Here is a 13,866-nt window from a genome sequence, read left to right as displayed (position 1 = left end):
TGGATTCCACAAAACACCCCAGTAGCCATTCACAAAGCTGGTTTCTGTCGCTTGTAACCCTGCAGTAGGTCCATGAGGTGGAAGCCATGTCTGTATGTCCTCCACTGTCTCCTATGGCCTGGCCCCAAGGACTGGCCCAAGAAGTGCTCAAAAGTGTGTGTTAAATTATTAGATGAGGCTTCCCTGGTGGCGCAGTGGTTGAGAATCTGTCTGTTAATGCAGGGGACACAGGTTTGAGCCCTGGTCTGGGAGGATCCCACATGCCGTGGAGCAACTAGGCCCATGAGCCACAACTACTGAGCCTGTGCGTCTGGAGCCTGTGCTCTGCAACAAGAGAGGCCGCGATAGTGAGAGGCCCACGTACCGCGATGAAGAGTGGCTCCCGCTTGCCACAACTAGAGAAAGCCCTTGCACAGAAACGAAGACCGAACACAGCAAAAATAAATTAATTAATTAATAAACTCCTACCCCCAACATCTTCTTAAAAAAAAAAATTATTAGATGAGGTCTGGGCATCCAAAGTAGATGGTCACTTAGGTCACAAATGTGGCCTCCATGTTAGCAGGGAATTAGGGTGAGGCTCAGAGCAGAAGATCTGTTCTTGCCGCCCAGCATGGGGGAGACAGACCACTGGGGCACCAAGATGATAGAGCATCAAAAAAGATGCAAGACCAGGAACCATAAAAAGGCAGAGAATGTTCTCAGACACAGTAGGGCAACGAGGCCCATGACACTTATTCAAGACCACAGAGATCCAGGTCAATGTACCTTCATCACTTGTCTTGCAGCTCAGTTGAGGACCCCTACCCCAATGGGAACCACTGCACAACCTAGACTTTGACAGCCCAAGAAATTGTGGCATGATATGCTGGCAAATTAGATCTTAACAGCATTGTTTCTTTACAGCACTTAGAATGCGTCACAGCCAGGAGAGCCCAGCATCCTCTTCGCCCTGCCGTTAAGACTTGAATCTACCTTTTAGAAGACCCATCTTCAAAAGAGAGACAAGCGATTTTCTGCCAGCCAAGTAACCAAATGACCAATTTATCAAATGGCTAATCTGCAGACTCATGGATTTTCTAAATGGACATTTTGCTAATGTAAGCAGACAGGGTAGGGGGTCCCCAGAGAAAGAGAACTAGGCCTGGCTTTTTTCTTTTTTTTTTTTTTTTTTTTGTGGTACGTGGGCCTGTCACTGTTGTGGCCTCTCACATTGCGGAGCACAGGCTCCGGACGCGCAGGCTCAGCGGCCATGGCTCACGGGCCCAGCCGCTCCACGGCATGTGGGATTTTCCCGGACCGGGGCACGAATCTGTGTCCCCTGCATCGGCAGGCAGACTCTCAACCACTGCGCCACCAGGGAAGCCCAGGCCTGGCTTTCTTGACATAAGAGAAGCCATTTTTGGCCTAAGCCATTTTGTGATCTAAGCCTGGCCACAATGCTTATCTTTGAACAGGTCTCTGTAATTAATGGTCTTAAAGGAGCAACAACAACAACAAAAAAAAATGCAGGAACAAACAACTGTTATCAGGCAAGAGAAGCAACAACAGCAAAAATAACACATCATTTGTAAAGACTCCCACTTCTGTTCCAATGGTGAAGACTAGCCTGAAGCACTTTCTTGAGCTGTTTTGCAGAATTTAATTCGCCCCCACCCTCAGGTGCTCAACCACCAGATCAACTGGAACCTAACGGCTGATGATGTGGACCTTTTAGGAACCTTGTGACTTCATTCAACGCCCATGCTCCTTCATGAAAATACATGTACCCCTAGCTTAAAACTTCCCCAATTTTGCTGTTGGGGAGACACTGCTTTGGGAAAGATCTCCAGGGTTCTCCTTACTTGCTGCAAGGAATAAATACTTCCTTCTCCCGCTCTTGGGCTTGGTTGTGTCTTTCGGATCGATATGCACCAAGAGGCAAACCCAGTTTTTCGCGAAACACTAACTTACCAACGTCTGAGGCTTATGGCGATTTCTACTGCATGGAATGGCTTTGCAAACTTTTATAGATTTATATGATGTTGTAGTTGATGGTTTTCATGTTGCCTTCAGAGAGGCATTTGAAAGAATTTTCTCTTTACCAAAAATTAAGGATGGCTTTATTTTTCCTTTGACTATACTTAACTTATGAACACATTAATGAAGAATATATTCTTGAATGTAGATTTTTCTTGAGTGTATTAATATCATGCCACTCGGTTTATGCTCTTTCTGTCTCCTGCTTTTCACTTCTCCTTCTGTCTCCTTTCCCATTCCTCCGTTTCTCACTTTGTCTTCCCCTAAATGTCTCCATCTCTCTGCCCCTTAATCTCTCCCCATCTCTGTCCCTCTACACTTCATTTCCCCCTTCCTCCCTCTTCTGTTCCTTGGTGTCCCCCATCTCTTCCCCTAGACCCCTGCTCTCTGACCCCCTCCACCCCATAACAGGGAAGAACCTTTGTATTCTATTACAAATTAATCACTAAAGGGATGTTGCCTATAGGCTTAAATTATACACAATGGCCCATCTCTGGGAACCCTGCCTCCCAGGTAATGAGCGTTAAGTGAAAATACTTTTGTTTAGCTCACAGGAAGCATCCTGGTCAGGCCCACCTGCGAATGGCTGCAGGAAGGAAGAAATGAACACGTGCCCTCTGGAGTCTGGCCGGAACGAGAACTTTATCCCCTCTCCTTTTAGTATAAAATAAGCCGGAATTCTAACTCGGGAAGATGGCTCTTTGGGACACTAGTCCCCCTTCTTTCTGGTCCGCTGGCTTCCCAGATGAAGTCACCATTCCCAGCTCCCACAGCTCGTCTCTGGATTTACTGGCCTCTCACGCAGGAGCGATAGGAGCTCGGACTCGGTAACAGCCCTGTCTCCCCTAGTTTCCTCTGATTTCTACCCCTTGTTTTCCCCTCTGTCACCTGGAGTCTATTCACCTCTATTTCTCCCCTCTCTGCAACTCGGTCTCTCCCTGCAACAGCAGTGATCTGGGGACAAAGCATATTGAACCTTCTTCAATATGTGGCTGTGAAGAAAAACAAAAATCTGTTACTCTAACTTCACAACAATTGCAGAAAACTTCTCTTAAAAACCTCACCCAAGATGCATTGTGGTAAACCTTGTAAATAGTTTAAAAGAAGCCAACATTTGGTCAATTTGACAAATTGGTCAGTGGAGGAATTGGCTTTAAGCTCACCAGCTTTAAGGCCATAAAAAGAAACCCAAAGGGGCTTCTGACTCTGCAAGTTTTAATCTAAAATCAAGGTCTCTGACAGCCTTTTCCAAGAAGGTATTTACTTTCATAGTTTGGGCAGAGAGCCTGGTTTCAACTGGATTTTGTGTAAGCCATCAGCCACTGATTCTTTCCTGAGTGGGCTAGGGCTGAGTGACGTCTGCACCACAGTCCCTTGCCTTTCATGAATTTAAGAATTAATTCAAGCATACAGACAGGCGTAGGACGAGCAGGCTGATACCGTGGAGAGGAAGCCCATTCCACAATCAGATCTTGGACCTGGTCCTTACGAATCCCTCTGTGCTTTGGTTTGCCTACTTGTAAAAACACAGAAATCTGCCCCACGAGGTGTTGTAGAGATTAGATTACAGTGGTAAAGCACAAAAGGATACGCTCAGTATATTTTGAAACTCCTTGAGTCCCACTGGGTACCATCCACTCTGCAAGCACCGTGAACACTGTACACACTAATCCACGGACCTTGTTTATTATGCTCCGGCAATTTATAGTGACCATTCTTTGTTCTTGTCAGATTCAAATCCAAGTCTCCTTGACCCAAAGTCAGGGCTCATAACCACTCCTCTTCACTAGTTGCCTCATCTGTTCATCAACATCAATAACAGGCACTTAGCCATTAGCCTGCGTGGGGTAGTCCTGAAAAAGACTTAAAAGTGCTCCTTGGTCCTGAGGGGTCCTGGGAAGCAACTCTTCCTGGTTTCTGACCTGGAAACAGACCATCTGCAGGATAACCTAAACCAGGATAAAAGTCTCCTTCACTCCCCCAGTTTTGAGAGAGAAGAACTTTGGGAGATGCAAAGTAGAGAGTGAAGCTCGTTATAAAAAGTCAGTCCTTTTCTAAAGATGTTTACAAAAGTGAATGTATATGTCCTTACAAAACCAAAGAGAAACCTTGTATCAGATCTTATAACATTTGACATTACATTTCAATGCATCTTCTCAGTCCAAGAGACTCAGAAAGGCAGTATTAAATCAATCAAACTTGTAACAGTATAGTTTCAAAGATCATATTTTAGGTAGGTAAAAAATCTCTCATTTTAACAGATCATGCAAACAGGAACATGAGACATAAATTACCAGCTTGTACAGGCACTCCCACTAGCTACATATATTACAGTTTAGCATTGAGTTTTAAAATATAAAACACAACCAGATTGCAACATAAACACCAAGTAAATCTGCGTGTTCCCATGCCTTTGCTAGTTTTGACTTAAGAGGTGTGCCTAAAAGAACACGATGACTCTTCTTGGATCAACAGCAAAACTCACAGATGAAAATGCACACTGTCCCTTCAAAAGTATCACCTCTGTGGCCACAAACATCTTCTATGTCAGCTCTTCCTGCTCTCAATATACCCTTTTTTTGTTTGTTTGTTTGCGGTACGTGGGCCTCTCACTGTTGTGGCCTCTCCTGCTGCAGAGCACATGCTCCGGACGCGCAGGCTCAGCGGCCATGGCTCACGGGCCCAGCCGCTCCGTGGCATGTGGGATCTTCCCGGGACTGGGGCACGAACCCGTGTCCCCTGCATCAGCAGGTGGACTCTCAACCACTGAGCCACCAGAGAAGCATCCCCCTTTTTATAAAAAATAAATTTACTTATTTATTTATTTTTGGCTGTGTTGGGTCCTCATTGCTGCACGCAGGCTTTCTCTAGTTGCAGTGAGCGGGGCCTACTCTTCGTTGCAGTGCGCGGACTTCTCATTACAGTGGCTTCTCTCGTTGCAGAGCACAGGCTCTAGGCGTGCAGGCTTCAGTAGTTGTGGCGCACAGGCTTAGTTGCTCCGCAGCATGTGGGATCTTCCCTGACCAGGGCTCGAACCCATGTCCCCTGTGTTGGCAGGCGGATTCTTAACCACTGTGCCACCAGGGAAGCCCTCAATATACTCTTGAGAATTGCCACCACTCTCAGGAATTGCGTGTGTGTGTGTGTGTGTGTGTGTGTGTGTGTGCGCGCGCGTGCTGAATAGAACAAATTTTTGCCTTTAGTAGAAAATGTGGTACGATGAGCTGAAACCACAGGATGTTCACTCTAGCTCTCCTATAACTAGCTGTGTGATCTCAGCCACCTTATTTCATCTTGCTGCACTTCAATCTGCTTCTCTAGTAATACCACCCTCCCGTTGTGGGGTGTCATGGGGCTTAAATGACATCAACCTGGCACAGCCCTCAAGAAATATGGCTTTCTTCTCCCCACACTCCCCTTTTTGGTTTTTAATGAACAACCATTTAAAAAATATTCTTTTCTCTTTGAGGGCAGCATTTAGCCTTTTTTTTATAGCAAAAAAGGAATTTGGGTTTGAAAATGATGGATGTGCAGACTGCACAATTTCCTGTCAACTCTAAGATGTGCATGAGTGAGAAATAATGAGGCAGAATCTCCAAGGTGGTTCAAACACTGGGTCTGGAGAAGGCTGTAAAAGAGGCTCAGAGGAGAGGTGTTCTGAGAAGCAGCAGTCACAGGGGAATAGCTGTCCTGCCTCTCAAGGTGACCCCTGGCAGCGGACAGCATCTGTCTGTGTGTATCAATATAAGGTCTCTGCACAGTCGTATAGCTCCATTCCAGGAAGGCTCCAGAGTTCTGCCTACTTCTCTACTGGAAACTCTACCCACCTGTCCCTTCGGTTGCCCATTAATTCGAGTCTGAAAGCTTGAATTACAATGTGAGTCTGAGGCGCCCACATTTCCCGAGGAGCAGGAGAGCCCAACCAGATCGGATTCTCTTGGAAGTATTCTGCTCTCAGGGTACAGTCTCTCTGCTGACCACCGCCATCTGCTCTTCTTCCAACGGTGCCTATGATCTTTCCAAACTACCCAGCCCCTAAGGCTGTTCTTTTGGCTCCAGAAAGCCCAGGTGTCTGGCAATGCACAGGCTTCCTCCTGTATTTCCTTCAGGGACATCGTAAGCATCACTTAGTTGCATGCCCTTGTAGCCTCCCTTAGGAGCGAATGTGCAGGATTTTCTTGAACGTCTTCTTGAAGTTCTCGTTGCACAAGGGGTAGATGAGGGGGTTCAACGTGGAGTTGATGTAGCCCAGCCAGATGGTGAACATGTGCACGTGTTGGTTACAGCAGCTCTCGCAGAAGGCAATGACCATGAAGAAGATGAAGTAAGGAATCCAGCAAACGATGAAGGCCACCATGATAAAACCCAATTGTTTGGCGGCCTTCCGTTCTCGGTTCACGTGCAACACAGACACGTACTGTCTTGAATGTGAGCAAAGCCTCTTCCAGGTGAACTTGATATAATCCAGGCCTGTGCTAGACTCACTGTTCGATTTGGCTTCCCCTCGTGCCAACTCTGGGGCGGTGTCTGAGTCTGTCCGGGAGAAGGACTGGCTGTCACCTAGGGTCTGATCCTCTAGTATCTCCTTGGCCCCATGCGTGTTCAGGCCCTGCTCGCCCATCTCGAGCTGGCTCTGGCTCTGGCTGATGGCTACGTACTCCCGGCCACTCCCGTCTGCCTCCATCTGCGTCTGCACAATGTTAAGTGGGGAGCAATGGAATTTGTCCAGTCCTCCATCCTTCTCTTGGCTGGAGACACCTGGAGACTTTATCTCCTTTGGGTCTTGGGATGCTGGCTTCAAGACAGGTCCACCACCTGCATCTTTCGGCTTCCTTTTCAGAACTTCCCCGGGAGACTCCTTCCCTGGTTTCTTAGCGCCCACCCTGAGGTCCTCTGGCTTCAGCTTGTCTTCAGAGAAGGACGGGAGGGATCCGTTGATGAGCTCCCGCTGCTGACGGTGCTGCTGTACAGCCTTGTAGATCTTAGCGTAGAACCAGAGCATGAGCGAGGTGGGCAGGTAGAAGTTGATGATGGCAGTCATGACCTTGAACCAGGTGACATTGTAGAAGTCCGTCTCACACTTGTCCTCCCGGTGCCCTGAGGTCTTCGACATGAAGCGCTGCCAACCCAGAATGGGAATAACCCACAGGAAGGAGAGAAACCAGGCTGCCAAGATGGTGGCCGACGCTCGGGTCTTGGTGCGATACCTCAGGTATCTGAGGGGCTGCTGCACAGAGCGGTAGCGATCAACGCACAAGATGAAGATGCTGAAAATGGACGCTGTGCTGGCCACATAGTCCATGGAAAGCCAAAAGAGGCAGAGAGGGCGTCCCAGGGACCACCTGGACATGAGGAGGTAGAGGATGTTCACGGGCATGACGACGGCCCCCACAATCAGATCGGCCACCGACAGGCTGACAATGTACAGGTTCCCCACCGTGTGTAGCTTCCGCTCGCTGTGCACAGCATACAGGACCAGCAGGTTGAGTCCCACTGTGACCAAGGAGATGGCGCTCAGGACCACCACCAGGGGCATCATTTGGGGGTTGGGCGTGGTGGTCTTGTTCCCCTCACACATCTTGTCTTCCAAGACGCTGGAGGAATTGGGAAGGGTCATTGGCACAAGAGTAGCCTCCAGCTATGGCTCACTCCCTGGGAGGAAAGACACAAGGATTCAGGTCAGAGCCCCGGTGATCAGCAGAGTCACTCAGTGCTATCACAGTGATCAAGCTAGGGTTGTATACTGTCGGGGCTGATAGACTGCTGGTTACCTACAGCCTATATATCCCCTGCTTCTTTAGCCATTCCTTCCTCCCTTCCTTCACTTGATGACTATTTACTGCATTCCTGGGCATTGTTCTAGGTACTGGGAATAGAGCAGTGAACAAAACAAAAACCTCTGTCCTCAAGGAGCTCACATTCTAGTGAGGGGAGGGGTGAGCAAAAACAAGGGGAGGTTTGTACAAGTCCCATGTTGCACATGTCCTGGGAGATGGGCTGCATCATGACTGGTCTCAGCTGCATATGCCCCCTCGTTCCTCTTTGCCAGTGGCTGGTCTAGGAGTGGGTTTGAAACACAACTCCTAGAAGCCAAGGAAGTAGATGGGGAAGTCTCATGGCAGAGATGCGGTTCTGGAAAGTTCTTCCTCACTGACAAATGAGCAAAACAAGTAAAAGGGTGTTTCCCACTTGCCCTCTTCTTTGTGACAGGAAGTGATGCACGGGGCTATGACAGTCATCTTGGGGCCATCAGGGAAGCAGTACTGAGACGCCAGCCCAGAGACCTGTTATTACTGAGCTGCTGAACTGACCCTGGAATCATCTTCCTTAAGGCTGGTTATTATCGGAAATAATTAAATATCTTTTTTGCTTAAGTCACTGTTGTGGGAGTTTTTACTTGCATCTAAAAGCACTCCTAACCAATACAGAAGAGGCTACCAGGACACACAAAGCATGAAATAAATCTAGAAAGTCTCCTTAGATGAATGGTTCTCAAATGGGAAGAGGCTTATGTTATTTGAGAAAGCATATTCATTATTTCACTTTTATATTTGAAATCTTTTTTCATTACATAAAATATGCAAAGTCATATGTAACAAAACCTTTGCTAGTAGGACTATACTGAAAACAGACTGGATCCTGCTATAGGTGACCCTCAATTGGGGAGGGAGGTCGAAGTAGGTATTAAAACTTCCACAAGGCATTGTTAGATTTTTATATTAATCAAAAAGTGGTATGAGTTTAAAGAAAACTGAGAAATACTCTAGCAAAAACATTATTTTTACATTAGGACAAAGCCAGATAAATTCTTGAGTAGAAGGCCAAATTCTTATGATTTTTTAAAGATAAAAAGCAAGACCCCAGGGCTTCCCTGGTGGCGCAGTGGTTGAGGGTCCGCCTGCCGATGCAGGGGACGTGGGTTCGTGCCCCGGTCCGGGAAGATCCCACATGCCGCGGAGTGGCGGGGCCCGTGAGCCATGGCCGCTGAGCCTGCGCGTCCGGAGCCTGTGCTCCACAACGGGAGAGGCCACAACGGTGAGAGGCCCACGTACCGCAAAAAAAAAAAAAAAAAAAAGGCAAGACCCCAAATAAGCAAATGGACCTAATTAAACTTAAAAGCTTTTGCACAGTAAAGGGAACCATCAACAAAATGAAAAGACAACCTACTGAATGGGAGAAAATATTTGCAAATGATATGACTGATAAGGGGTTAATATCCAATATATATAATTAGCTCATACAACTCAACATCAAAAAACCAAAGAGGGCTTCCCTGGTGGCTCAGTGGTTAAGAATCCACCTGCCAATGCAGGGGACACGGGTTCGAGCCCAGGTCCAGGAAGATCCCACATGCCGCGGAGCAACTAAGCCTGTGCTCCACAACTACTGAGCCTGCGCTCTAGAGCCCGTGAGCCACAACTACTGAGCCTGCGCGGCACAACTACTGAGCCCGCACGCCTAGAGCCCATGCTCTGCAACAAGAGAAGCCACCGCAATGAGAAGCCCGTGCACTGCACCGAAGAGTATCCCCTGCTCGCCACAGCTAGAGAAAGCCTGTGTGCAGCAACGAAGACCCAAGGCAGTCAAAAATAAATAAATAAATTTTAAAAACGAAGAATCTGATTAAAAAATGGGTAGAAGACCTGAATAGACATTTCCAAAGAGGACATGCAGCTGGCCAACAAACACATGAAAAGATGCTCAACATCACTAATCATCAGGGAAATGCAAGTCAAAACCACAATGAGAGATCACTTCACACCTATCAGAATGGTTACCATCAAAAAAAAAACCCCACAAATACCAAATGTTGGTGAGGATGTGGAGAAACGGGAACTCTTGTACACTGTTGGTGGGAATGTAAATTGGTGCAACCATTATGGAGAACAGTACGGAGGTTCCTTAAAAAACTAAAAATAGAACTACCATATGACCCAGCAATTCCACACCTGGGTATGTATCTGAAAAAGACAAAAACACTGACTCAAAAAGAAAAATGTACCCCAATGTTCACAGCAGCATTATTTACAATTGCCAAGATATGGAAGCAACCTAAGTGACCATCAACAGATGAATGGATAAAGAAGATTGTGGCATGTGTGTATATATATATATATATATATATATATATATATATATATATATAAAATGGAATATTACTCAGCCATATAAAAGAATGAAATTTTGCCATTTGCAACAACATGGATGGACTTAGAGGGCATTATGCTTAGTGAAGTAAGTCAGACAGAGAAAGACAAATACTGTATGATATCACTTATATGTGGAATCTAGAAAATAAAACAAACTAGTGAATATAATTTTAAAAATGAAGATGCACGGACAGAGAGAACTAGTGGTTACCAGTGAGGAGGGGGAAGGGGGAAGAGACAAAATAGGGGTAGGGGATTAAGAGGTACAAACTACTGTGTATAAAGTAAATAAGCTACGAGGATATATTGTACAACACAGGGAATATACCAATATTTTATAATAACGATAAATAACCTATAAAAATATTGAATCACTATGTTGTATGCCTGTGACTTTTACCCATAACAAATATAATATACTTCAACTAAAAAAGAAAAAAAGCAAGACCCCAAGGCATTTGATCCTTGTGGAAGGAACCCTTTGAGTTACTTTGTTGGAAAAGCACCACATGGATAGCACGGATTTTGCTCCAGCTCCATCACTAATTTTCTGAGTGATCTCTCAGCCTGCATCTTCTCCCGTGGCATACGTGAGAGGTGGGGAGGTGATCGCTAAGACTTCCAGGTCTCCGTTTCAGAGGCTCGCGTTAGGTGTTCTTCCAAGCTCTGCGCGGCCACAGCCAGGGTAGCCGTCCGACTCCTCCTAGTGTGCCTCCTCGGACTGCTTCAGCAGCATCACCTTCTCTTCCTGTGACACGGTCCTACCCTCTGCTCCCATCACTTCCTGCTGTCAGCCTCAGGGGTCTCACCCACTCACCCAACTCCACCCCAGCCATTACCTCTGTCAGGACAACCCCTGAATCTGTAGCTTCAGCCTGTACCTTTCTCCACTCCTAAAGCCAACACCCAATACCTTAGAGCTTCCCCTTCAGCCCTGCCCAAGTCCAATTGCTTGGAACTGTCCACAGTCACCTCGGGAAGGAGGAAAGAAGGCTAGGGCCGTATGGTCTCAGGGATTTTTATTTTTTATTTTGGTTGCGAGGAAGCAGGAAGCACTTCCCGAAAATGCTCCCAGCTCGTCATTCCCCAGGTAGCTCTCACCTCCCACTTCCACAGGACTGTCTGATTTCTCTCTTTCCTCATCACCTTGAGGAAATTCCTCTCTTTTCTTATTTCTCTTTTTTCTCTTTGCCTCATACACACAGAGGAAAACAAATAATTTTTTTCATTGTGCATATATACTATTTATCATTCCACAATTCTATTTGACAGAAAATGATTTGTTTTTATACAAAAATCTATGTATTATTTTCCTTTTTGATTAAAAAAAAGTTTTCTTGATTGAACTGAGATCACTGAAATGAAAATTAGTGTGAAATTAATTGTTTAGGGGTGAAGTCTAGTGCTGTCTGCAACTTACTTGAAATTAATCAAAAAGTAAGTTGGATGGATGATTGGTTAGAAAAATGGATAAATGAATAGATATATGATAAAGCAAAAAGAGCAAAATGTTAATTTATGACCTGGGTGGTAGATATATGGGTGTTCACTATACAATGCTTCTAACTTTTCTATGTCATTGATACTTTTCATAATAAAATGTGGGAGAATATATAATAGATAAACAACAAGGTCCTACTGTATAGCACAGGGAACGATATTCACTATCCTATAATAATAATGGAAAAGAATATGAAAAAGAATATGTATTTATATGTATAACTGGATCACTTTGCCATACACTAGAAACTAACAAAACATTATAAATCAACTATACTTCAATTTAAAAAAAGGTAAAATGGGGCTTCCCTGGTGGCGCAGTGGTTGAGAGTCCGCCTGCCGATGCAGGGGACACGGGTTCGTGCCCTGGTCTGGGAAGATCCCACATGCCGCGGAGCGGCTGGGCCCGTGAGCCATGGCCACTGAGCCTGCGTGTCCAGAGCCTGTGCTCCGCAACGGGAGAGGCCACAACAGTGAGAGGCCCGCGTACCACAAAAAAAAAAAAAAAAAAAAAAAAAAAAAAATTCCCGCCCGGACTTCCCTGGTGGTACAGTGGTTAAGAATCTGCCTGCCGATGCAGGGGACACGGGTTCGTGCCCCGGTCCGGGAAGATCCCACATGCCGCAGAGCGGCTGGGCCTGTGAGCCATGGCCGCTGAGCCTGCACGTCCCGAGACTGTGCTCCACAGCAGGAGAGGCCACAACGGTGAGAGGCCCGCACAGCGCAAAAAAAAAAAAAAAAAAAATGTAAAATGTTGGAGAAAATAAATACAGCATAAGTTTGTCTTCCTCACTTAACTATCACTATAAGCTCCCATTCTTTATCACATTTTCTCCTTCATAGCTTCGTCATGTTATTTTGCATAAAGCTAAAAGCAGGAAAGAGATCAAGAAATATTTGTTAAGTGAATAAATAAGTGAACGAGAGGCAGAGTGCTCTGAAATATCTCAGCTCAGAACTTATTCATTCAACAGATATTTACTGGTGAAAGGTTCCTTTTCAGCTCAGTGATCTGTTTTACGAGCAAAAAAACCCACTTTTGTTCTCTGAAACCACGCAATTCAGAAGAAAGATTCCTAGAAAGGCAAGTGCAGCACCCACGTTGCTAGAGCAGCATGTGGAACTGCTGCTGGGGGCCTGGCGGGTCCCACTGGGAGGGAGGCCAAGAGGGCAGCAGGGGCGGCCACATCTGCATCTCCTGCGTGTCCCACTCAGGACCCGCTGCATAATTTGCGGGGCCCAGTGCAAAATAACAAACTAAAAAATTATTAATCATTTCAAGACGGAGGCAGCAGAACATTGAACCAAGCGCGGGGCCCTCCTGAGTGCAGGACCTGTGTGACTGCCATTCTGATCTCTCTTCTCTCACCCAGACACTGCAAAGGCTCCACTCTGTGACACAGCTAATGTAAGGTGCTTTCCTCTCCCTTGGGGATCTGCATTCCTTGGAACGATCCGTGAACAGTTTTCCCTCTCTAAATACCAGAGGGATGCCAGGCACTCCAGCAGAGGGTGGAAGGTATCTGAGGACACAGATTCTCATTTCACCCCATGCTGCACAGGATGCCACACTCCCCTTGGGCTGCCCAGAGCCCATCGGGCTCTGAGGTGTCCTCTCTGGGGTCAAGGTCGAGCCTACAGAGAGGATGTGCCCTGGGGAGAGAGAACTGAACCTAAGGAGGTACTTGGGACAGGGCACTTTGAGAAGAAAGAACCAGGGCACCAAGGAGTCTTTCTAGTACCATGTCCCTCAAGGAGCGGGCCCTGGAGAGAGAGTTCTCAGCCGGCTCTGCCACTCGATGGGCTGTGTGAAGCCTAGGAAAACAGCCAGATCTCCAATTTTCTCACCTGTAAAGTAGGGAAAATTGTAACACCTCCCTCCCGGGGCTATCGGCAGCCTCAGCTGAGACAATGGGGTGGGAGAGCTCTGCTAACCCCCCGTGATAACAACTTGGTGACAGCAGAAATGAATCCTTTCTCTCTAAGAGGCTCACGTACACAAGCAAGCCATCATTTTTGAGTTAAGGCAGTGGCTCCATTCTAAAACCAGGGGACTTCCCTCGTGGTCTAGTGGTTAAGACTCCGAGCTCCCAATACAGGTGGCCCGGGTTCGAGCCCTGGTCAGGGAACTAGATCCTGCATGCCGCAACTAAGAGACTGCACGCCGCAACTAAAGATCCCACATGCTGCAACGAAG

At 46.6% G+C, this 13,866-nt stretch overlaps 1 protein-coding gene across 1 annotated transcript; it reads right to left on the bottom strand.

Moving 5' to 3' along the window:
* Nucleotides 1–6,172: 6,172 nt before the first annotated feature.
* HRH1 (histamine receptor H1) lies at nucleotides 6,173–7,636 on the bottom strand (the record flags this gene model as incomplete). Its single annotated transcript, XM_082663873.1, has 1 exon — nucleotides 6,173–7,636. One exon carries the CDS (start codon nucleotides 7,634–7,636, stop codon nucleotides 6,173–6,175), a length of 1,464 nt encoding a protein of 487 aa, XP_082519999.1.
* Between the last annotated feature and the right edge of the window lie 6,230 nt (nucleotides 7,637–13,866).

The sequence above is a fragment of the Grampus griseus genome, assembly GCF_964374135.1.
Source record: "Grampus griseus genome assembly, chromosome: 10".
Taxonomy (NCBI): Eukaryota; Metazoa; Chordata; class Mammalia; order Artiodactyla; family Delphinidae; genus Grampus; species Grampus griseus.
Note: the sequence above shows the minus strand (reverse complement) of the source record. Positions and strands in the feature narration are given on the sequence as shown.